Below are 26,053 nucleotides of genomic sequence, written 5' to 3'. Positions count from 1 at the left end.
ATATATGTGTGTATATATATATATATATATATATATATATATATACACACATTTACACACACAGAGCTATATTTAGTACACTTTAGGCTGTAGAAAACGTAAGAGAGAGCATTTACCTTGCTATATGAAGCATAAACAGAGCAGATGGTGAACTTTCATTCATTTGCATTCAGTAGAAGGATGGGGAGTAGATTTCTATAAATCGTTCTTTTTTTCGGGACACACTGATCTACACACAAAAGAAAACGCGTATGTGAGATTTATCTATATATTGAATCACATGAAGCACATTACAGCATCAAGCATAGAAGTAAAATAAATAAAAAGCAATTATCATCACATATTGATGCTTACAGGAGGGGACCTCATTAGTCAACTCTATCTATCTATCTATCTATCTATCTATCTATCTATCTATCTATCTATCTATCTATCTATCTATCTATCTATCTATCTATCTATCTATCTATCTATCTATCCATCCAGCTCTGTCGTCTAGCTATATGTATTTGTCTCTACGGTTATATGTGGATAAGCTTAGTTTTATGGAATGTAACTGTTCTCTAGCACAGTATGGTCAATGCTCAGATAACGCCGCATTTTAACCAGTAGTTCTATAATAACTTGTGTGCCACTCAGCCTATATATATATATATGTGTGTGTGTGTGTGTGTGTATGTGTGTGTGTAAAACACATAGTATTTATTTTAATATGAAGTACACCAGGTCGTTGATATATTTATCTTGCAATACCTTTCGGCTACACTGGCAATGCCAGACGCAACTTTGCCCTGTGAAATCCCTCTGTAGTTGGTATATACAGAAAACACACTGTAGACACATTTGCCTTCAATGTGGGTGCAAAATGCCTGCAAGTGTCTATGTAAATTTCAAAATGCCTGTTAGTTGTCTTTAAGGTTTTGTTATCATTAAGAATTGAGCCAAGACCACCAGGCGTTATCTCACCAGTAGACATTTAAACATTTTCCAGCAAGATTTATGGTTATTTCACTCTGCCATAAACAAGCAAATCAGCTCTGTTCAAAACAATTGTGTCCTCGTTTGGTAGAAAGTTAATATTGCTCTTCTCTATTTATGTAATAGTGTTACAGTTACACAGCTGTATGAAATAATAATCACAAAAGTAACGCAACAATAATATGATGTAACCTTAGGGTAAAGATATGTATATATCATTATAGTTATTGATTATAATAATTATTATTACAATAATTATTACTATTTTCATGTATATGTACCTTTACCACAAGGCTACATCATATGTAGGGCTGTACTAATTAATGCTCATATTAAAATAAGATAATCATCTCTTTTCGTCAAAATATGGCATACAAATTTAGGATTAGAATTATTATTAAAAAGTTTTTTTTTATAAACAAGATAAAGTTATAGATAATTTTTTATTTTATTTTTTTTTGGGGGGGGGGGGGGGGGTTAGTTTTTTTGTACAAGGAACTGGGTGTTGGTTTCAAAGTGACCGAGAAGTGACACTGGGCGCATTTGGTTTGGTATTAATCTTCCCTATTGACAGTCTTTGTTAAATAAGGAGCCTTGCAGTTCACCAAGCGACATTTTCATATTTGTTAGACTCGGTGACCTGAGGTTCACCTCGGCCTTGGACTTAGCTTTTCTAAAAGGTCCAGCAAGTGTCTTTAAGACAGCAGGGAGTTTCTAGCAGGTCATTTCTTGTGACAGAAAATGAAGAATAAATTAGGGAAAAGAACACATTACAGAGGTTATGAAATGCATCACTCTTGTTGATTGGGGTTCTGAGGAAGCCCAGTGATCTCATTGAAGAAGGCTTTGGACAAGGGGCCACATCATCATAGCCTGTCAATGTTTTCTTGCTTACAATATTATTTACTATATTATTAAAATTTACACTTGCTCTTAATTCGTGGTGAAGCACACGAGAAATAAACTGTAACCAAAAGAAATTATTACCAAAAAAGAAAATCCTGTCCTAATTTACGAAATCTGGAAACATTTAATGTGTGATTAATGATTGGTCAGGAAGTTTGTAACAACTTCACCTCAACTATACAAAAAGATCCAGGAAATAAGAAGTCCTCCGATACTGCAAACAGGAAAATATGTGCAAGAGATATAAAAGTATTTTTTTCCATTGATTTTAAAAATGTGACTAATGTGACCTTTATCAGAACATTTTACAAAATATTTGCAGGCAACGGTAAAACTAACTATCAAATATTTAATTACAGTTCACCAAGTCTCTATCACGTATTCTGCCACACATTTTTATTACCGTTCTAGTAATTGGAAAATAACGTAAATCCTCCTAATGGCAGCTGTTTGGGGTGGCAAATACACACACACACACACACACACACACATATATATATATATATATATATATATATATATATATATATACTGACTACTGTATATGTAAATATTTTTCTATTTTAGCATAGCATGTTTTCGAGATGTTCTAATAATAATATTAATTGTCGAACTGTCTAGTTTATTAATTGAACTAATGTAATGATTTTATTATTGTTTAGTAGATTAAAATAAATATTCTCCTTCTACTGAGCCATGACTTGTGTTTTTTGTAATGATTATCGCAACTTTCCACTCTATATTCATTTTTTTTTCTACCTGCTCCATATGGAACAACTTCATTCAGACTATAGTGGGATGGCTTCAGATGAAATACAGCTCCCACCGTTGAAAGGAATCATTTTTCTATTCTTGCATTTGTAATTAGGGTCATTTAAGCGCTAGGGTTCAACAGGAGTCCAGTCTATGATGCTAGGGGAACTCAAAACACTTTTTATCTTTTGTGCTGATGGGCAGAATGTCCACTATATAACATTGACATCCAACTTTGTCTGGATAGATGATGACTTTTAGAGCAGCGCAAAGAATCAACTTTTGACCTCCAACTTTTTGACCTATAGCTTTCCCTCCCTATATACTATGTATACACAGGCTCATGGGATCTTCTCTCTCTCTGTCTCAGAAACATACACACACAAATATATATACACAAATGCATGTTGCTTCTTCCTAATATAGGTTAACATTTGTATAATAACATGAATGTATATACAATTACAGTGCATGAAATATATACCAAGCCATTAAAAGCCAATGATAATGGAGCTGCCCATGAAACCGATTACAATTCTACAAGTGACTGCTGATGCAGCTTGCAAATGAGGGTTTCATTGCTGATTGCTTTATGTTCTCTCACAGTTTCTTGTAAGAAAAAGTAGGAAGGAGAAAGGGGAAAAAGCTTGCCTAGCATAGTGTTGTCGGTGAACTTGGTCTGAAGCGAGCTCTGCTGGTGATACTAAGCTTTGCAGATTTATCTTTCTCTGCATTTACTTAACCTGGCAGTGAACTGAGGGAGCTGTGATTTGTTAAGCTCTGACAGTCTTCACCTTAAGCGAGGGCTGCTCCACAGAATTGCAATTGTTTGAACAGCAACGTTGAGTAAATATTATTTTCAAAGGAAGAAATACTTGAAAAGTTATATCTAAGCAAAATATAGTGAAGAAATGTAATTAGAGGGGCTACAAGATATATATATATATATATATATCACGTTTACACATAACTATATTGTGTTTGAAAATCAGAACAGAATTTGCACTCTTAGATTAAAATACTGCAGTACATTTAATTGTAGTCCTGTAGTCCTGCCTTACATGCGTTATAATATCACTCAACTGTGCTAACTGTGCTGCGACTGAGGAAAGGAAGGAAGGAAGGGAAGACAATAAGTAAGCAAGGATTTTATATTTCTTTAAGTTGTGGCAAATCAGTGGCATCAACAAAAATTTATTGACCCTTTATAAAGTAACTACGTGGTTTCACTATCAGTGTGACCAACAATATATATAAGTAGTCTCTTTTCTGGATACAGTTAAAAAAATTGTCAGATATTGTATAATTTAACTGATTACTTTGCAAATTGTCCAGCAATCAAAACTACACCTTTATCTCCAACCAAAGTGTAACATGAAAGGTGAAATTGTGGTAGTTAAGAAGCCTTTGTAAAATGAGAGCATCCATTTAGACGGTTAGGTTGGAAAAGTGTATTTACCATTTTTGAGAATTTTCAGCCCTCCAAGATATATAAACGCACCTAATGTGAAAAAATCTTAAGAAGACAATTCATTATTACTAAAATTAGAAGATACCAGACTGTACACTAGAAACAACACGAACACACACACACACCATTTCTTATGTGAAAACATTATATAGTACTAAAATGGGCTTTGTTTATAAGAAGTTTAAGCTAGATAGATAGATAGATAGATAGATAGATAGATAGATCATTGACAAATAGATAATGAATAGATAATAATGAAGGCTAATATGAAACAGCTGAAAAGGTGAATAAAACGTAGGCAATAAATACTATACCGATAGATGGGTATTATATTCATACATTTCATTGGATGCATATGAGGTAAATTAGATGTAGACAGATGAATAAACAGATGGATAGATAGATAGATTTTTCACACATGCATACATCTTTATCTTGCTTACAAACTAGCAAACAAATATATCAACAGTTGGTTCCATTTTGCCTTTAGAAATTAGAGACCACCAGAGAAACCCCATTTTTGTCAGTTATATTGGTGTCATATTTTATGCTAATTTGACTGTTTAAAGAAAACCTGAAAACAATAACAAAGCGGAAGGAAAGCAGTGACCAAATGTTCCTAGTGTCAGCCATAAATGTTTATGACTTGTTTGAACTTTCGCCCGGAGATCACTAACAAAAAATAAAATACAAGCCATTAGTTCCCATCCCTACTAATCTACCAACAAGTGAACGGATTACCTGCAGAAGACTGGAGATTGAGACGTTTGAGGCTTACCCAGGAGTGGTGTACAGCTGGATTTCACATACAATTGTCCCAAACACTTTTTTTCTTGTTGATCTAAATAAAGGCAGTATTCTCAGGTCTGGATCTCATAGTGCAATGTTAAATCCTTTCCTAAACTAATCACAGTGCAGTGTGAATACACTATTGAAACTAAAAGTATGTGAAGTAAACACACAGCTGGGGCCTATCCAGATTCTTCCCCCAGAAACATCACATATATCTTCAGGGGGATTTCACTTTCTTTCTTTGCTTCCTTTGATATTGGCCATTTTCGCTTTTGGGCAGATAAGGACTTGGGTGAACTGAATAGTGTTTATTATAAGGTAAGTACCAGCCTTGAGCGACCTGATGAAGGGGCATTAAGTAGCCTCCAAAGTTCGCATATATGTTTTTTTTCTGGTTAGCCAATAAAGGTAGTACCTCCATTATACCTTTGCCTTTTTATACAACAATATTTCGCATTATTTATTAGTCCCTACACAATGACCTTATACTTTATGACTTTTTAAGCAAACTCAGCATCTAGTGTGATAGTTCTACAGAGCCTTTTTTTTAAAAATGACTGGTTAATATAGCATTAATAACATATACAAAGTTATAGTTACAATTAAGCTGCGTAGGTGAAATGGCAATTTATGAGTAGAACAAAGTTGTAGATTTACACAGTATAATCAGTGCTACATATATAAGAATATTACAAGTCACAAGTTTAAAACTTCATGTAGAACTCACCTTAAACTGTAGATACCATACCATGGTGAGGTGCTCTGAGCTAAGGAAAGCTGCCATGGACTAAGTGATGCCTGCAAGCCTGATGTGTCCTACTAGACGCCAAGTGATGTCCAGCATGAGTGAGATTATATGATATGTGGTATATAATGTTGGACGTCTACTCCCCAAAACCATAAAACTTACTTTAATAGCCCCACGTGACATTTTATAGCCAGTGAGCCTATCTGTCTGTGCTATGGAGGATTTTACGATCTAATTCATAGACAAAACCCTATTCATTTGGCAACCAAATGTCACATAGCCGGAACTAGGGCTTATAAAGTTTACTGTTATATAACTTAGGAAAGACAAGAATGTAAGCACTTAGCAAAGCGAGCTCTTTTCGTTTCCATTGCAGCTGAGTGGAGTTACAGTCAAGCTCAGGTAAGGTAAGTCAAGCCTGAAAGGTTTGGGGGAACTTTAAGGAGTTCAGCTACAATAGAATATAGACACTTTCCTGCATATAGAAATGACTGGGACTGGATTCTTTTATGTAAGATACTAGATGTAACTAGCAAAAGTAAAGAGTATATAAAGAATACCCTGGGGTGGACATTAACAGGAGCAACATATCTGACCCATATACAAGGTGTAGAGGAATAATAGTGCTGAAAGGGCATTAAGTAGCCTCGAAAGCTTGCATATATAAGCTCTCTGGTTTGCCAATAAAGGTATTACTTTTAATACTTTTGTCTTTTTTTACAAGAGTATTTAATATTACAATTCAATATACATAATACTGTATCTGCATCATCTGCATCATCTCTGAAAACATTGATAAAATATTAATATAATTAATTCATGAATGTGCATTTTATAATCTTCTTTTGGAAATACCATCAGCTTTCCATAATATCATCAATCAAATAGCTGCCATCCCATGCATAGACTGAAACACACAAATCAGTATTTTCAGTAGAAAGTTTATTTTTTTCCAGTCATATTTTTTCATGAAAAAAATTACAAAAAAAAATATATATATAGCAATTGCTTAAACAGCCAAGCTGGACTATATCGTTAACTTTCTGAACAAACACATATTACATACACTTAGCTGCCAGTGCAGCCACTTTACAAGAGGTCGTGCAGAGTCATACAAAAAGGCACAGCTAGGACAGACTGTTGGGGATCACAGTTTGTGTCACTACTCACCACACTAATAACACAAGTCACCTCTACAACATATTATTCACATAGGTAGTATTATCTGGAAATGTAGGTAGACGCTTTGTAGTATTCAAACATAGTTACACTTCACAAACATTTACAGCTTTTTTTTGCAAATTGAATGCAACACAGAACATTAGAAATAAACAGTTTTGTTCTGTTACTTCAAGTAACACATAGCGTTTTACATAGTCAAATAAGTTAAAACATTTACAATTGTCAAGACATTGCAATCCAAAACAAAACATATACATAAAGCAGCTGCAGCTATATTCCTCCGGCAGAAGGGGCTCATTATGGACTGAATAGGATATGAGGGGGACAAAAACAGGTTTCTTCACTGAAGTCACACACAAGAGTCCTAGAAAGTCTATGGTGACAATATTCTAATACTTGAAAACATCTATGGGCGGAATGCCCCCCCTGCAGCTGCCATACTCATACTTTTCAGCTTATTATCCTTTTTCCATTTCATCCTCCTGTTTTGAAACCAGATTTTAATTTGTCTCTCAGATAGGCATAGAGCATGGGCTATTTCAATCCTCCTTCGGCGAGTAAGGTATCTATTAAAATGGAATTCTTTCTCCAGCTCCAGAGTTTGGTAGCGAGTATAAGCTGTCCTAGCTCTCTTCCCCTCTGGTCCTCCTATATTGTCTACAAAATAAAAAGACATCATGCAATTAGTTCAACAAATATTAAGACCATTAATTACTTCGACACAATTCACTTCTAATTAAGGATGCTTTGATTTAATTCATGAATTAGCTGCATCTCATTAGACGCATGTGGAATATAACATAATATAATTTACATTAATAATGCACACACAGATGCTGAACTTGACATATAAATTGTACAAAATTTTAAAAAATAATATAAAGGATGTTTAATTGGTGTGTGTATCTGTGTGTATTAGATTTTTTAATACTCTAAAACATAAAGTATAGGACGCGTTCCCTAATGTTCTATAGTCATAAAAATGTCTACCCCCTAATTCTAATGTCTGAAAGTTGTATTCTGCCTCCCCCACCACCCACACAGATATATGCATCCTACAGTGGAAATAGAAAAAAAGATAAAACTTATTTACCATGACTTATGTGCAGCTTTCTCATCCATGGGTAAATCTGGGGCTGCACTGAAGGAGCAGGGCTCTGGCCATTCTGTGAACTTGCCTGATCGCTGCTGGCTGGAGTGTCATCTTCAGCACCAGAAGAAGAAGCACCAAGCCCTTCTCTGTTAATGCTGCTACTATTGCTGCTGGTGCTGCTGGCATTGGACGTGGTGTTGCTGCTGTTGGAGTTAGTTAGAGAGTTTTTGACTCCTTGGTGATTCTCGCTGACAGGCGGGGTGGGCACAGCAGTGCAGGGCAGAGGGTCAGGTGGACTTGGAGAGTGTGAAGACCCTGCAGGTTGGCTATACCTTGGCTCTGTAGAGGAGGTTGGGTTGGATGGGTAATTTCTTGCTCTGTCATTGGCACTAAAGTGGTTGGAAGCTGTTCGCCCAACGCTGAGATCCATGCCATTGTAGCCGTATCCGTACCTGCTGGAATGCATGCCTGCTGAATCCCTGTATTGCTCGTTCACCGAGCTGTGATCTCCATAATTATGTAACTGGTAGTCCGGGCCATTTGGATAGCGACCGCAAAATGAGTTTACAAAATAAGAGCTCATTTGTTTTTTGATATGTGTGTGCTTGATTTGTGGCTCTGGGTCGTTTTGTGCGTCTATAGCACCCTTGCACAATTTATGATGAATTATGGAAATGACTGGGACATGTACTTGGTTCCCTCCTACGTAGGCACCCAAATATGGGGTACGACTTTGAATCACGTGCTTTTGTTGTCCAGTCGTAAATCCTGCCTGATGACCTCTAGAGGTAAACTGGGGGAGCTGGGAGGATGCTGGGGGTGCGCGCATTATTACGCGCTCCCGCAGACAGCTGCATACTTTTATTCAGACTCTAGCGCCACCGTCTGGCCGCTGCGCTGTCATTACAAGTCTCTTCAAAAGGGGACTGCAGGGCCGGGGTCGAATTGAGGTTACATCCCATTACAGAAAAATTATTGCATTCCCCTCACAGCTTCCATTAGTGAATACCAAATGTACCAGCTCAAGCAGCCACAGTTCACAAACAGGCAGATTAATACCGAGATATTGCACCATAAATGCTGTTGTTGCTATTTATTGCAAAATATACTTATTTTTTCCATCATTTATATATATATTACTAAGGTTGGAGATATAGAAATAGCCTTTTAATAGGGAATTTAGTGATCTCTCACACTACTGATATGGCCTTTGCAAATAGCGTATATTTTAGGGGACATTCTGTTTTATATTTGCTACATTTTTCACATAGTAATTGTGCACTGCTTTTTATATACCAATATGCAAATCTAAAACAAAATATGAATGTAACAATGTAAAAAATGAAAGAAATTAGACACACCTACACCTTGTCTGGAACAATCGTGGTATCATAGCAAATTCAATATAATAAATTAATAATCAAAATTTAAAAAAATCCTATATATTCATAGATTTGGGGGTGTTTTTTAGCAACCTTTGTGTAAAGATTCTTATAATAACTAGTAGTCAGTATCCCCGCCATGCTTAATGCTCAATGCGTTTCCTTTCATATAAGCAGTAGGATCGTTGCCTTGTAATCCCGGTTAGCCACAATGAGAGGCTGTAAATATTATTGTTCCATTTACAATGCAGCTGACAGTAACATTCTGTTCAGAGACTGCAGAAAAAAACAGGATGACCTCAGATTTCCGGATTCTTTTTCTCTCTCTTTTTGTGTACATTTTTGTCCAGGATCACATTGGTTTACATAGCAGATATACAAGCTGTAATGACTCCAGAAGCGGGATTATAATTTTGCAAGGCTGGAACCCCTTGTTTCCCGGATCATTTATATTGCGTCCATTCATTGCTTAGATACATACATGAATTGTTTGGTTTATTTGCAGACATGGGGATTTGGGGATGATATGCATGTTTCACTATATAATGACATGGTCCCGGCTATGTAAAATGTGTGCAGCAGATCAGATGGGCATGACAATAGTATGGAAAGTGTGGGGATCAGATGAATAAGGGGAGGCCTTCTGACTAAGTGTTGCTGTCAGTGACTTGCTTGTCCTCTGTTGGGTCACTGCTGGGCTGTGAGGAATTAATAATCTTACTTTCTTTCTTCCATTTCATCCTTCTATTCTGGAACCAGATTTTAATTTGTCGTTCTGTTAGGCATAGCGCATTTGCTATTTCAATCCTCCTTCTTCTGGTCAGGTATCTATTAAAATGAAATTCTTTTTCCAGTTCTAAAGTCTGGTACCTGGTATAGGTCTGCCTGCCCCTCCTGCTGTGGTTCCCGTACACTGTACCTGGAAGACAATAACCCACACATGATTAAGATCAACACATTGTGCAAACACATGCTAAATACATAACCCCGTTCCTTGAATATGCAAAATGTGTTCGCAGAAATTAACGTGGGGGAAATATACAGTATGTGTAATTTAATGTGTCTACATAAATATATTTCATGGATTTATTGGTAATGTATAAAATACATTTTTATAGAAAGGATACAATTTACGGAATGTGCAGGGTCTGTGTATATGGTCTATTTTAGTGTAAATAGTAATTGCACAAATTGTATTAATTTGTAAAACATGCTTAAATTAGCCAGCAATTGCTCCAAATTGATAGATTGGTAGTATAGCAAATGTGTGCTTCTTTCTATCCATCCATATACATATACACACACATATATATATATATATATATATATATACATATATATGTATGTGTGTGTGTGTGTGTGTGTACGATAGATAGTACACATACAATTTGTATGTGTACTATATAGTAAATAGATAAATAGATAGATAGATAGATAGATAGATAGATAGATAGATAGATAGATAGATAGAGATATCATGCTGCTATAATGGATATGCATAGCCAGTGCATTCCACATGTTTACTCTGAGTAGTACCTCTCCTTGCATATATTGTGGACTTACCAGTACAGGAGTTTGCTCTCTGCATCCAGGGGTAAACGGGGCTGCTATACTTCCGGTCAGTTGTGTCTTCATTGAATAATTTGTTCTGTATATTGGCGGATTTATACTGCTGATCAGCGGTATAATGGAGATATTCCCCAGCATGCACCCTCTTGCTGGCCGTGTAGGTATTAGGGCTGCTGGTGCTGTCCTTGTCCGGATAGAAGCAAGGTGTCCCATAGTCATAGGAGTTTCGGTTGCAGGCAATGACTGTGTTTGATTGCTGGTAGAAACAGGGCGAAGAATAAGACTTCTCCTGAAGAGGACTTGTCCCATAAGAACCTGGAAAATGTCTTAGAGCATCATAGCCAGAAGAGTAGAGAGGGATCTGACCCACAAACGAGTCCTGGCCATTGGGCAGGCTCCCAGCAAAAGTGCTATTCACAAAGTAAGAACTCATTGGCTCTGCACTCTCTAGTCCTGTGATTTGTTGTGTATTAGTATATCCAGCTATAACTATTAGTAGTCATCGAACTGGGTTGTTTCTGGATGGCCAGAAGCCAAAAGCGACACAGGCAAATATAAGCAGCTGATCATTCAGTGGCCAATAGGAAGGAGTTATCATGGTGCTCCCCTGGGATGGGGACTGAGCCTGCAAACTTCCAAATAGCACACAGCTTTCCATCCCAGACAGATATACAACATAAATATATATACATCTTATTACACCAGGTGGAGGGCTGCTAGTCTATTACTACAGCTTTAAAACAGTGTCTACAACACTACATTTATCATGTAGGTACATAAGAATCTCACCGATATTGAAAAGGGATATTCCAGGAAGTGAAATACAAAAAAACACAAGCCATTCTTTACTAGCAACAGTAATAATATTTTTTAATTATGACCTCATTCAAAACAAACGATCATAATATGCTGAAATCAGTTAAGAAAGTATACACAAGCATTTAATCTTACATGTTAAGTATTGCATATTTGTATTGTTCACCAGTGCACTAAAAAATGATTTTATATGTATACATTGCAAAGTTATATCTGGAATGTGTATACTTACACACACACGGACAGAATTTAATACATGTATGTACGCAAGTAGGTGTATTTGCACGATAACGTTATTTTTTTACATTGGTATCTATCTATTACATCTATATCTATCTATTACATTTTTTACGTCAGGCTCTTTCTCTCTGAATACTTTTAAATACAGCATACAATTAAAATTGCCCACATAAACTGCCGCAAAGATACAGCTCCTCCCCTCTACAATTAAAGGCAAAGTTTATTATTCATCCATTCTGTCATCACTGTGCTGGATACTATATATACATATATATATATATATATATATATATATATATATATATATATATATATATATATATATATATATATATATATATATATATATATATGTGTGTGTGTGTGTGTGTGTGTGTGTGTGTGTATGTGTGTGTGTGTGTGTGTGTGTGTGTATATATATATATATATATATATATATATATATATATATATATATATATATATATATATACTACATAGTATAATTAAGGCACAATGTGAGTCAAATATTTAGCATTTCAACAATTATGTTGTAAATATCTGACAATTTAAGTTCAGACATAGGGGGCTTCTTATCTGAATGTTGTGTGGCGTTTTATGGCCCAAGCCCTGGAATTCTGCTTTCAGCCTTTCCCTTCATGATTATACACTCTAAATACCTGAAAGAATGTGCAATTTTGATGTCTTGTAGTTTGTAAGGGCTGCCTAAATACGCCTCAAAAACGAATTACAGCATGAGGATTATAGACAGTCCTGTGTCTCATCGAGTCTGCAAGGGGTAAACTAATATATTCATGTTTCTATATAATTCTAAAGATAACCGTATAGGAGGAATATATGTATTACTTTCATTGTGTAGTAAAATACAGGATAGAGAGGGGAGGATCACAATTCTGGCATTTCCAGAAATGTTTTGAAAAAGTTAGCATTTTGTCTGGCTGTAAGTATATGTGTATGTGCTGTATTATATGAAGGATAGATAGATAGATAGATAGATAGATAGATAGATAGATAGATAGATAGAAAAAACTGAAAGAGGGAAAAAAAAGCAGAGAAGAGCATACCTTGGTTCAAGCATGTAATTATCTGGGGGCCTGTGAAATGTAACAGGGATATTGAGGCAGAGCAGTAGTTAAGACACTGCCCCTTCTGCTTCTCTTTTCATCTCACTCCCAAGCAATAAAATCTGCTTAAACCATTAAATCTTAGGTGCAGCAGCCATTTTGAACACAAGATAATAGCTGCGGAATATTGCTATAATTATTATTGTAATACTAATCTAATAAAACATTGTCACAAAAATACACATAGCTGAATGCTCCTGATACCATGCACTGATGTTTGCAAATTTTAATACGTGATACATTGCAGGAGGAATACTCCAAGAAATAAGTATAGCATTAAAAATCATACTTGACAACATAGAGGCAGGTGCTAAGTCCTTACCATATCAAATTAACCCTGAAAGCAAGTTGGTTATTGCAGTTTCTTTAGATTTCCATGGCGAATTAAGCGTTGGTTTGTGACTTAAAACACACTAGCTATGTAAACCATACAGACAACAGTCTCAAAATGTAATCGTCATTGCCCATTTATATCAGTCATACGATAACGTGACATCCCATGTATAATATAAGGTTGCATCTACACTCTGCCTATAGCAGCTTTTTGTCTAAACACGCAGTCATATTGTCATTTGTGAATACTCCTGTATATACCACCAACGGCCACATAGTGGCAGCACTGAGTACTCTCAGTTGAAAAATCCACCTTTCGATGCAGCCCAGGACATACTGCGCTGTAATGCAAATTTTATACTTCATCAACAGACCACAAGCAACACAGACTAAAGTCTTCAATAATCCTTAAATAATTATACTGAACTATGGGAAATCAAACGAACATGATTTTTATATATTTCATATATTTTGTTCATACTTAATCCAAACGAAAAAAATACACAAAACGTTTTTTCCTACTGAAATACAATAGTGTAGGTTGGGTTTTATCATCAACATTATTTTCTATCTGACACAACACACTCTGCTCTGTCAACTATACATGCTTGTAATATAGGCCTATCTATAGTTAGAAACACATTCTGCAATACTGGAAATTGTAAATGCGTCAATATGGAAAAAATACAGCTTTACACAATATATTGGTTTCATCGCAAACAGTTGTGTTCACTTCATCATAAATGAATTAATCAACTTTATGTAGCAATTTCTAGTAGCAAAAGAAAAAAAATAACCATAGGGAGACGTTTATACAGAGCAACTCACTTTGTGTATTTTTGTGGACACTAATTGTATTATTAGTAAGCGGTAAAAACAATAAAATAATATAATAAATGAGCATATTAATCAGCATGTGTATATATGGATCACTATATAAATATATATATATATATATATAATATATATAATATGTGTGTGTATATACATACATCTATATACCTATATCGATATATGTACATATATAGATATCTATATAGATATATCCTTTCAATTTCTATGCATGCATGCATTCTACTACACACCGTTATTATTTCACCTGGCAATATGGCGATATAGTGGTATTGAAATGATGTGATAGAGCTGGCTGAGGAGCAGACAATAAATAGCTGTACAGTTTATTTGGACTGGGCAATGGAGATCCCTGCAAGATGTGAGGGTGCACATTTCTCACCTTTAGGTTCTGGCTCACAGAAGCTCTTGCCACTTTGACAGCTGTCGCCTTGGCTGCACAGGAGAGGAATGGAGCACCATTTGGTGCCAGGAGAAGCAGGAAATTAGCCAGGCTGCAAGTTGAAAATCTGCCACTCCGGTGCTTTGAATTCAGCATGCCACACCTTGTGACGGGGGAAGGATCCAGCTCTGCCATCCTGGACTTCAGCTCTAGGTAGCTGCTCCATAAGAACCTCCAGGCACATAGCTGCCTTATATACAGAGAACCTGGGCTGTAAGCTTGAGATGCAGACAGATCCAGAGCAGGACTGAGCTCAGCTAAAGAATGCAGCTCTATTCTCACAAGGGAAATTATAAAAAACTACATGTTCACAGTTACCATCCACATGACCAGCAGCGACCAATGGAGGAACCGAGCAACTCATAAACTTGTATTGCAAAGTTGTAAATTTTCATAAACAACAACGGATTTATGGCCATTGCCTCATCACTGAGAAGGAGGCAGGTCCTAAGATCCGCCATCTTAACTCAGCAACAGCCCCTATACAGCTCCTCTACTCCTATTAGCTAGGAGGCTCTCATTTATACCCATTGCACTATTAGAGCAGTATTAAAGGGAATATATATATATATATATATATATATATATATATATATATATATATATTCCGTTCAATACCGTTCTTATATATATACATGTACACACAAGCACACTATACACTTTATTTCATAGCTTGCATTTGTGTGTATATAGATAGATAGATAGATAGATAGATAGATAGATAGATAGATAGATAGATGAAGATTTTATATATGTAGAAGAATTTTACATACATATATATTTTTTTATGGAAGTTTTTTTTTACTGTATCCAAATATATCACAGCGATAATTAATTGAGCAAAGACTATTTTTTATTGGTACCAAAAAAAAAAAGAAAATATATTATGCAAATTACAGTTTTTGTTGTTTTTTTCAGTTTTTACATATTAATTTGTACAGAACCATATTTCAAATACTCACAATAATACTGATCACACACAGACGTGCAAATCGGTAGATTTACAGTTTTTTTCTTTCTGAATTTATTTTCTTTTATTTGTAGACAAATACACCATGCCATAGATTTGACCAAACGCAGATCTAGAAATACTGCATATGACAAATAAACACCGCTTTACACAAATACAAATCCCTGGACTACAAACAATGTGGTCACTTCAAATATCATTGCACAGAAATGAAATATACTACAGCATGACTGGAGGAGGACTGCAGATGAGCTCAATGCTGCTGTATATTTTAGAATTTCTTTTTGCTATTGTTGCTATTATTATTGTGATGGTCGGAAAAATATAAAAGTGGTCACTTGACATCTGTGTGCAGAGTTCATGGTTTCAATACAAGTAATAAATAGCAAAGCATGCTATAGGTAGTATTGGAATAGGTAGTAGAAAGTGAAGGTAGTGGCTGTTCTACTGAGCATTAGTGAAATCCAGTATGACATTCTAGAATTCTATATGTGTAATGACTAGGTAGTAACGTCTAATGCACTCGCACTGCTTGCACTGTGCATTATATTTAGGTAGTTCATGTATAATGTTCACATATTGATTGTGACTTTAATGCAATCTTAAATAATCGTATCACACATATATTTTTGTTTCCCCCTGCAGGCTGAACCCCTAGGCTGAAGACACTGAATATGGCCTGCATCAAGAACAACACGAACAAAATACATAGAATGCTTCCCAGTCCATAACACAGATCCGGCATTTATTCATCCCCTGTGACCTTGTCCTCCTCTTCCTCCTCCTCTACAGCTGCTGCAGGAGTAGTAGCTGCAGGGGTCTGCTCCCCAGCTTCGGGGCTGCCGACATTTTCCTCCTTATGCTCCTTCTTCCATTTCATTCTTCGGTTTTGGAACCATATCTTTATCTGCCTTTCTGTTAAGCACAGGGCATGGGCGATCTCTATCCTTCTCCTGCGGGTTAGGTAGCGGTTGAAGTGGAATTCTTTCTCCAGTTCCAGTGTCTGGTACCGGGTGTATGTTTGGCGACCCCTCTTCCTGTCTGGACCTACGTGTTACAAGTTGTGCTGTATGTTAGTCATGGGGTTCATTGTACAATAATGCTGTGATCATTACACCACGAAGGCCTAACCTCGTTCTAGTGTTACCTAATTTATTGTAGTTTATTTTAGAACTTTCTCCAATTAAAAAAATGAGGTTTTATCTAAATATATAGAATATTTATATGCTGTATATATCTGTTTCTGTATGTGATCAATCTATTTCTATATCTAATTATCTATCTATTTATCCGATCTCTATTGGATTTTTAATACTTGTGGGCCTGGGCACTGGATCAGTAATTTCTTCTCTTGAATAAAAGTAATTAAAACAAAAATGTCTATTTAATTGCATGCACTGCTACACAATACACATTCTGTATGCTTATTTTTTCTATGTTATTCTAGGTTTATTTACTATCAATTCAGCTTTTGGTTTTTATTCTCTGTATGGCAAACTACTATTTTGCAAATATAGACAAATTAGTGGCGAACATTTCTGCTCCACATGGGTGACTGCAAATAAGTCGCCCTAAAGGCTACTGTATTACGAAATTAATGGGGTGCACAGAAATACCCATACCTGAGGACCTCATCCATGGGTATATGCGGAAATGACTGTCACTCGGGGTGTGCAAGGTAGACTCCTCCGCCTTGTTGTCACAGTTGGCTTTGCTCAGGTCATTGCACAGAAGCGGAATGTTCTGATCAAACGTTGAGCAATGGAGGTTATAGGCGTCTGTGCCCAGGCTGTATGCAGGGAAGGGGCTCTGGTACAGCGCATTGTTCACATTGTACAGACCTGGCATGGCTGGGTGTGCTGCTGTTGCTGGGAATGCCCCTGTGCCGGCTCCATAGCTGCTTCTCTGGGAATTGGTAAAGGAACACGAAGTGGCCTCTGTATTTTGGAAGAGAGGAGCCCCAGTCGCATACTTGCTGAACAGAGCATTCACATAATAGGAAGAAGTCATATTCTTCACCTGTGATTTGTGGTCCGGGTGGCTCCAGTGTCGGTTTTACGAGGTAGCTTGATATATGGAAACATTAAGCCCCCAGATTTACACAAAACCCCATTTTCTTGTGCACTGAGCTTCCCCCTGCACGTGATCTGCGACCATCTGACTCTCCTATCCAATCTGATCATGCATCACAGGTGGGAGCGATCTGTGTGCAATGCAGGAACAACACCCATTCTCCAGTGTAACTATCACAATGCGCCCAGAATGCTCTATTTATGTTTATTAATAATCTTACACCCTAAAGAATCATCATCTACAGAACCAACCGCTATAAGGATATTCCTCCCAGATATTTCTTCACAAACTAAATACAGTGTTGCATTATACCATTATTTCCAAGGAGTATGACGTGCAAAACAAATATAATTTTAAATAAATGCACAAATAAATAGATATAATTTTTAAATAATTTATTCATTTGAAATTATATTTATTTTGAAAGACATATATTGAAAGACAACTACAGAGAAATAAAAAAGAAAGAGAAATATACACAAAACCAACAGGAGCAGCAACAAATGTATGTGAAAACAGTGTAAAAAATGGAAAATGCACTACAGATAAATGTAATTGTTTTAATCTTTTAACTAGTGTCAAAAACGAAAATATATATTTTATATGGCATGATTAATATGTACACGTATGCCCCTGAATAAAATATATATTTTAACATAATTACTATGCACATATATGCGAATAATATTATATGCATACGCTTTATCATAAAAAACATGACACGTTAAATATTTATTGTTACTAAAGCCAAGGTAAATATGTACTAGTGAGTACATGTAGGTTTACTATTAATTCTGGGTACTGTTGAATTAAGGAAACACTAAAGATACATGTGATGCTATTGTTATTACGGGTAGTTTGAATTGACTCTTATCAGTTACCTGTGCACGCATTGAAGGCAGTTCTTGGTGGTATGATCCATATAGAGCATGTACAGACGAGAAATAATAAATAGATCCATTGGGTATAAATGAAGGCACGTTGTTGTGATTAGGCGCCGGTTGAAAAGTCTTCTGGTGCTGGGCAGAGCCTTGCTCTTCACATACAGGGTTTACAGCCTTTATATTGCACATCATAAACTTTAAACACTCAATGGGAATGACTGCTCCGGAAATTCTATCTTAAAAAGATATAGCTCTGCTCTTCTGTTCTACAAAGGGATCCAAGGCTCTGATCTCTGCTTTCCCAGCACATTTCCACGGGTTGTATATATTGTTTTCAAGCAAATATTTTATGGATAATGCATTGATGTTTTTTTTCATCTCTCTACTTGTGCGACTGTATTAATAGTAGTAGTGACAATTATAAAGAACAGTCTCTGTCCCATCCCCCACCCCTCCCCCCAAAAAACAAAGTAATCCCGATAATATTTGGTTTTCGGCCTAATTCATCAAAGCAGGAAATAAAAAATATCCTATCTATCTATCTATCTATCTAACCACATATAGATATATAGATAGATATACTATTGGTCCATAGTATATTTATCTATCTGAATTGATAGCTATTATTTTCCTTATTTGACGATAAACATTGTGATAGTAAAATAAATACTTTTGTGCATAATACATAGATGCATAGGAGGGTCTATAGTTTCATGCAGCACATGGCTTGTGGAGGCCCAGAGGCACAGGAAATGTACAAAGAAATATGATGACATGATATTAGGAGGCGGGGGCTTCTCGAGATATTTTTTTGTCCACGTTGTATTATACAAGCTACAACTAAAAATACTATATATAGCAGACATATTATGTTCTACAATACCCAGGGTTAATTTACTGGAAATTTATTTGTCCTAAATATTAAATATTACAAAAGTTCTTACTTGTAAGTAAAAATAAATCTATAAAAAGCCTATAAATTACAAAAAGGTGGAAACATGTAGACCTATGTGTGTACAAGGGAAAAAAGGTTAAAAAAATATTAAACATATAAAAACAAAAACAAAAAACATAATTGTCCTGATTTTAGTATATTTTAATTATTTTAAATAACAATTAGATAAAACAAAATATAAAGGAACTAAAATAGACAATGCAGAAAAAATAGATAGATAGATAGATAGATAGATAGATAGATAGATAGATAGATAGATAGATAGATAGCCCGGAACATACCCTGTGTGTGTGTGCATTCATTTAATATTTACCTAATAAAAAAAGCAAAATGGGAATCTTGGTTGGAATAATCATTAAAATGTATGTGAGTATATAAAATAATAACAATGATATTACTTGAATGCTAAAATGTGTAACGCAGGTTAGGAAACAAACAGCTTGAATATTATTTCATATTTTTTCAGTTTATAAAAATATAAATATTTTCTTGTTTTTATTTTCAAAGAAGAAAAAGCAGACCAGGAACATAAACACAATTCTAATCCTTATGTGGAGTTATGCTGCCATCTGCTGGTAAGATATATTATGTGCAAGTGTTTTGAACAACATTAACCAACTGGAGTCTGTTAATGGAGCTTCTGCTTTAGGTCGCTGTATTAAGCATCCTATGGTTATTTTGGAAGAACTTGCACAAAGCTAGAATTTTCGGTGTTGCAGAACAATGAAGGACAGTTATTTCCGCTCTTCCCATTATCTCAATCCGCCAGACAAAACAAATGAAAAGGCTTCTGTAGAAAATCTTAATTGCGGTTGGATAGCTATAAAGTCATTAAGAGGCAAATTCCAGACAGTTTGCAGACCAACCATTTATTACACACTTTTTGTGACCATTCTTTGAAGTTCCTTTCTGTCTGAAACAACAGAGGGCGTCCCAACAGAACGCTCCCCGGAAAAGCTTGCACTTATTACTCACTTACTACTTTTGCCTCTCTCATTTCTACAAAAAGATTAATTACTAGCTCTTCTCATTACTACAGAAAACCAGACGGGATTACTTATGTACAAAACACATGTATACGAACAAAAATAAGTGTATACACCGCACATAAACACACACACATATATATATGTATATGTGTGTGTGTGTGTGTGTGTAATCAGTAGACTTGGAGGGAATCTTGGCATGTCCCCCAGGTTTGCAAAAAGCCTGCAGCGGTTTACACTCCATAAATGGTTACAGCAGTAATTTTCTTTTATTGCACTATATGGCCCAGAGTTTTCCTAAACTACATCCTCTGTCTGGACTTGTTTCTTGATTTGACTTGTTTCACCATTTTTATTTTCAAACTATGCCATTTTTAGCTTTCACAAATGAAGTTTTGGAGGAAATTGAAGTCTAATTGTGTTCCATGGAGAAATACTACATTCGTGTCAGCACTAATGGTAACCTAACAATTTTTTTAACAGGAAATTGTTAGTGGATACAAAATTGGATGCTTAATTTCAAATTTCATGCATGTTGCTTGCTACAATCTTGAATATACTAAAGTTTAGATGGTCATATATATATATATATATACAGTATATATATATATATATATATATATATATATATATATATATATATATATATACACATATATACATATATATAGTTTTTAAACCTCAGCCATATTTAAAATTGATTTTAAAATATTTATAAAATATTTTAATAAATATATTTTAAATAAATATAAATAAATAATAATAGATTAAATATATGATGATATATGTAAATAATAATGATGTTTCTACATTAATATATAGGAGGTCTAATATGTGAATATGGCAGATCTCCTTGTGCAAATCTAACGTTTATACTGTGGACTATGATTGCACTAATAATGTTTACCCGAAGTTCTGCTAATATCCCAGATAACACCCTAAACACCCATAACACCCGTGCATGTCTGTATGTATACGTATGTGTGTATATCTGTATGTATACGTATGTGTGTATATCTGTATGTATGTGTTTATACATACACACACATATTTATACATACACATACAGATACATGTGTTAACGAATTTATAGATCTATAGATGTATTGAAGTATAGAGATTCAAGGGTTGATTACAATTGAAAATACTCAACAATGGTTATTGTTGATTATCAGAAACATAAAATGCCATATGACAACTAACAAAAAAAAACATATTTTTATTTCAAAAAACAAAAAAAGGATAAATATAATTTCAACACAACAATTTGGTCAACAGGTCATGAGGTAACTATTTCAAATATATAGTATGTTCTGCATAAATTACTCGTATTGTTTAGACATAGAAATATACCCAATGTTTTTTTTATTTCCTGTGTATAATTTATTATTCTTAATAAATTTAGCTTCAAAACAGTGAACAAGAACATAGCACAACCTATAGGTAGTAAAACCTTCACTCACCATATATATTAATCCACATATATGTAGATCCCGAAGGAAAGCTCCAAATATTTCAGACCCCCCCCCCCCCCCCCATTCCATTCCAACTCCTGCAGTTTTTTGCTTATGGACTGTAAGCCATATTTACAATTCATTATGGATTGTAGGAGACTGTGATTGCCAATAACTGAGGTGGATTCTTTATAAATTATTTGAAGGTTAGTTGAATAGATATCGCAGGACAATAATAACATTGCAGGCTGGTACTATAGACCTAGCATTATATTAAACAACCTGAGTTCAGTGCAGTCCTAGTATTGTACAACATCCAAGCACATAAATCTGGTCACAACTACAATAAAACACATAATTCAAGTATAGCAGCAGAGGCTCCCGCTGCCCAGAGAACACATAATAATAATCATCATAATAATTATAATAAAACCTACATTATTAGAGCTAGTCTGTACAGTCAGTATATAGTTGTGCACAATGGTAAGGTAGTTTACTTGTAGAGTAGAGCAGGTAGATTACTTGTATGCCAGCCCACCCTTAATGCCCCTTTGTGTTGTTCATTAAATAATTTAAGAAATAAAGTACCTCTTTTTGATAGCTCTGGTAAACCAAGGCTGTGGTGGTACTTGATTTGTTAGCATGATATACAGGAGGGAGAAACACATGAGGCCTCAATACAGTAGCATCCCCTTGTTTGTAGCTCCATGATATTCGGGATTTATTATTCATCCTTTGATCGATCCTTGTTAATTTTTTTCATTTTCATCCTCCTGTTTTGGAACCAAATTTTAACTTGTCTCTCTGTGAGGCTAAGCAGTCTGGCTACCTCATACCTCCTGTCCCTGGTAAGATACATGTTAAATAAAAACTCCTTTTCAAGTTCCAGTGTTTGGTGCTTGGTGTAGGGGCATCTTTTTTTCCTAGTGGATCTTGCATGCAGCCAATTAGCAGATGGATTGTCTAGAACGAAAGGAAATTTTTCAATATATTTTTTACAATACATTCCTCATACATCAATAATGAGATGCTATCAATGCCATGTCAAAGGCCTAACAATACATGCCCTGTACATCAATGTTACTGTTTACACTATATTATCAATGCCATGTGACATGCATTAATAAATAGAAGACTACCAATGCCATTATACCTACAGAGTATATGTGCTACAAACAATATATACCCCATGCCGTTTACACTGCTATCAATTCCCTGTGTAATGCATTAATATTCTTAGCAATATATACTCTATGTATCAGCACATAGACTGCTACCACTGTCCTATATAATGCATCAATATCCGTAACAATATATACCCTATACATCAGCACATAGATTGCTATCAATGTGTTCTGTAATATTTCCCCTATACAGTAATACATAGACTACTATATGTGCCTTGTATAATGCATGCGTTTGCCCTCATATGTCAATTACCCCTAATGTCCTACATGATAACTACTCACTGCATCAGCGAACAGGCTACCAACAATGGCCCAAATGCTATATTACATACGGATCAACAAACAGACTGCTTTCAATGCAATCTTCCCTAGGTATCAATACAAATACCATATTAATGCATACACACCCCTTGCCCTAAATACCACGAGTTGTGCATTGATACGTACAATGTTATACATAACATATATAGTATATGTCTGATGTATGCCCTATACAATATGTGGTCTATGCATTAGCATACAGATTTCTATTAATGCCCATGCATTGTTTCGCATGATATATCTGCTATGGATCAAAACATAGATTGTTATTCGTGCCATTCAAAGACACAATGCAACAATACAAACCCATGCATTATGCATCTATACGTAGATTGCTATATAATAAACTACTATAAATGTGCATTCTAAAATGCAAAACATGTCACCATGCAAACAATGTTCAATTCATATAAGGAGACTCCTAATACTTTTAAAATCCATTAAGAGACTTCTATGCCGGCTATCAAATTTACACAAAATATTGCAATTCTCATATTCTATACTAGCCCACGCCCACACAGTTGTAAAATGCTCTCCTATATCCTCTCAATGGTGATAATGCCTCCATAGCTATGTACTGTGAACAACACCACTCATACAGATCACATGCCAGGGCATAAAAACTTTCTTTTCCTTTATAGTTGTATTCTCAGATGTGGCCTCATAAACTGGCATTTAGATGCCAGATGAGCTTTAATCTCCACCAGCAACATAATTTGCATTACTACAAATCGCTTGCACAGCTCATCCATGATTGCAACAGACTTACTTGGGTCAATAGGAGGTTTTTCCCCATTAGGTAGGTTCTCTTCAGTATTGGCAGCAAAGGCAGCGTCGTTACTTTGCTTCTCTCTGTCAGCAGGAGAGCCACAAGCATAATCAGACAAAGACAGAGTGTGAGCATCAAACGTGGTACAGTCCCCCCTCCTGCCTGTGAGAGGCTCAGGTTTAATACCGTAGTGTCTGCTGGAGGATAAGCCTGGGAACGATAACGATCCGGGCATGGGCTCCAGCCAGGACCGCATAAACCTGCCATCTGAGGCTGTTATGGGTGCCTGGTGGTGTACATAAGGGTGGTACACGCTGGAGACATTATTGGTAGTCTGAGGATGGTGCACTGGATTCCAGGGACTGCTAAACATGGACGATTTAGATTGGAAGCTGCATGGAGTGTACTCAGGGTGCTCAGCTCCCAGTGCACCCTGTCTTGATGGCTGGGCTAAGGAGCCAGAAGCAAACCTAGACTGTACCAGCTCCTCACCCTCATGGATCAGGAAGGAGTCCACATAATAATTGCTCAGAGTCCCAGAAGTCGTCATTGCTAGGATGAGAGCAGGACCTGCTGAAATTATGAAACTGCAGATTTCATGTAACAACTTGGTCCTACAAAGAAGTACAGTCACCTAATAAGTTGCAGGCAGGACTGGCCTCCTATTGGCTGCTGTGTTCATGTGACTGAGCAGCAGAACAATAAGGGATAAATCAGTCCGCGGGCTATTAATGGCTCACTGTTTTCCAGTCATCATTTTTATAGCAAAGCCATATGTTTTTATGCAAAAGGATATTGAAGTTATACAATATTGTCCCCTTTAATTGTGGACAAGTCAGATTAAAAGATCCCATTTCCCCCTTTTTTACCAATGCAGGGACTACTTTACATCATTATTAATCACACAGTAGGATGTAGGTATTCTCCACAGAGTCCTTCATCGAAAATCATCTACAGACACATAGATATATAGTATATCTTTCATTCCCTCTATACATATAGGCTTCAGTACAGTAGATGTGATATATTATGCTGCACTTGTACTGGTTAAAAATAGTTGTTACATTTTACTGTTGTGCTTAGAAAGGGAATAGTAACTGGTATAGACCCAGCCAGTAGCTGCAGTAAAATGCAAATCTCTAATAAGTCTCCATAGTGCTATTCTAGACACACACACACAGGCTGCCTGTATAATGGAGCAATCAGCTCTCTTCATGAGAATGGACGAAGAGCATTCAAAAACAGCACATCTTTTATATCCTTTTCTATTTAATTATTATTTATATACTGTATCGTTTTGTGTCGTGTACACTGCAGAGCATTCTGTTCATCACAGAGCAGTGTGCAATCCATGTACACATTTACACCCATATAGGAGTCATTACATCCGATATGTAAGAATACAGTATAGATATAGAAAGTACGGTAAGAACGATAATTGCACTTATCCGTTAATACTATAATTACTACTATCTAAATAATAGCAAAAACACTACTAACAATAATAATAGTGCAAGTACTGAAAAATAGGTAAATAGGTTATGAAAAATTGTATTATTATTAACAACAATAAGAATAATATTAATGTTGTTGTTGGTGTTCGTCCAGTAGATTTTAAATGATACTTGACTAAGACTTTAGCCTGTGTGAGGACCTGGGTGGGAAAGATTTACGGGGTAATCCGGTGCCATAAAATAACGATAATAAAACAGACCACAAGTGAGGGTAGGGAACAGAGTGAGGAAGGGAAATTAGGGCGTGGATTCATGGGAA

At 35.8% G+C, this 26,053-nt stretch overlaps 5 protein-coding genes across 9 annotated transcripts in view; all 5 read right to left on the bottom strand.

Moving 5' to 3' along the window:
- HOXA3 (homeobox A3) overlaps window positions 1-26,053 on the bottom strand; it is a 60,080-nt gene that overhangs the window by 26,709 nt on the left and 7,318 nt on the right. Inside the window, exons 1-2 of one of the 5 annotated variants that reach the window (XM_066585297.1) lie at window positions 14,622-14,976; window positions 117-229 (exon numbers count right to left, since the gene is read on the bottom strand). The gene's annotated coding sequence lies outside the window, so the exon portion shown is untranslated. Of the gene's footprint in view, window positions 1-116; window positions 230-4,096; window positions 4,116-5,627; window positions 5,767-14,621; window positions 14,977-26,053 lie in introns of those variants that run through there. The other 4 variants (XM_066585300.1, XM_066585299.1, XM_066585301.1 and 1 more) reach the window with 4 other exon arrangements.
- On the bottom strand, window positions 6,574-8,753 carry HOXA5 (homeobox A5). Its single transcript, XM_066585306.1, has 2 exons — window positions 7,924-8,753; window positions 6,574-7,487 (listed from the first exon to the last, which is right to left on the bottom strand). The coding sequence occupies exons 1-2, from the start codon at window positions 8,750-8,752 to the stop codon at window positions 7,237-7,239; spliced, it is 1,080 nt and encodes a 359-aa protein (XP_066441403.1). The 5' UTR covers window position 8,753; the 3' UTR covers window positions 6,574-7,236.
- HOXA6 (homeobox A6) lies at window positions 9,953-12,188 on the bottom strand. Its single transcript, XM_066585309.1, has 2 exons — window positions 10,869-12,188; window positions 9,953-10,224 (listed from the first exon to the last, which is right to left on the bottom strand). The coding sequence occupies exons 1-2, from the start codon at window positions 11,305-11,307 to the stop codon at window positions 9,953-9,955; spliced, it is 711 nt and encodes a 236-aa protein (XP_066441406.1). The 5' UTR covers window positions 11,308-12,188.
- Window positions 15,513-17,965, bottom strand: HOXA7 (homeobox A7). The gene is made up of 2 exons (XM_066585310.1): window positions 17,274-17,965; window positions 15,513-16,698 (listed from the first exon to the last, which is right to left on the bottom strand). The coding sequence occupies exons 1-2, from the start codon at window positions 17,659-17,661 to the stop codon at window positions 16,397-16,399; spliced, it is 690 nt and encodes a 229-aa protein (XP_066441407.1). The 5' UTR covers window positions 17,662-17,965; the 3' UTR covers window positions 15,513-16,396.
- HOXA9 (homeobox A9) lies at window positions 22,089-25,240 on the bottom strand. Its single transcript, XM_066585307.1, has 2 exons — window positions 24,281-25,240; window positions 22,089-22,966 (listed from the first exon to the last, which is right to left on the bottom strand). Exons 1-2 carry the CDS (start codon window positions 24,828-24,830, stop codon window positions 22,728-22,730), a joined length of 789 nt encoding a protein of 262 aa, XP_066441404.1. The 5' UTR covers window positions 24,831-25,240; the 3' UTR covers window positions 22,089-22,727.

This window comes from Eleutherodactylus coqui, chromosome 12 (genome assembly GCF_035609145.1).
Source record: "Eleutherodactylus coqui strain aEleCoq1 chromosome 12, aEleCoq1.hap1, whole genome shotgun sequence".
Lineage (NCBI taxonomy): Eukaryota > Metazoa > Chordata > Amphibia > Anura > Eleutherodactylidae > Eleutherodactylus > Eleutherodactylus coqui.
Note: the sequence above shows the minus strand (reverse complement) of the source record. Positions and strands in the feature narration are given on the sequence as shown.

What these genes read in the sequence shown, in the direction of transcription:
- HOXA7 (XM_066585310.1), bottom strand. Translation starts at nt 17,661, where the DNA reads ATGACTTCTTCCTATTATGTGAATGCTCTGTTCAGCAAGTATGCGACT. An exon ending in CCCATGGATGAGGTCCTCAG is followed by an intron (nt 16,699 to 17,273) that starts GTATGGGTATTT and finishes TGTAACACGTAG; the next exon opens with GTCCAGACAGGAAGAGGGGT.
- HOXA9 (XM_066585307.1), bottom strand. Translation starts at nt 24,830, where the DNA reads ATGACGACTTCTGGGACTCTGAGCAATTATTATGTGGACTCCTTCCTG. An exon ending in AAAACCTCCTATTGACCCAA is followed by an intron (nt 22,967 to 24,280) that starts GTAAGTCTGTTG and finishes CTTTCGTTCTAG; the next exon opens with ACAATCCATCTGCTAATTGG.
- HOXA5 (XM_066585306.1), bottom strand. Translation starts at nt 8,752, where the DNA reads ATGCGCGCACCCCCAGCATCCTCCCAGCTCCCCCAGTTTACCTCTAGA. An exon ending in AAAGCTGCACATAAGTCATG is followed by an intron (nt 7,488 to 7,923) that starts GTAAATAAGTTT and finishes TTTATTTTGTAG; the next exon opens with ACAATATAGGAGGACCAGAG.
- HOXA6 (XM_066585309.1), bottom strand. Translation starts at nt 11,307, where the DNA reads ATGAGTTCTTACTTTGTGAATAGCACTTTTGCTGGGAGCCTGCCCAAT. An exon ending in GAGAGCAAACTCCTGTACTG is followed by an intron (nt 10,225 to 10,868) that starts GTAAGTCCACAA and finishes ATTGTCTTCCAG; the next exon opens with GTACAGTGTACGGGAACCAC.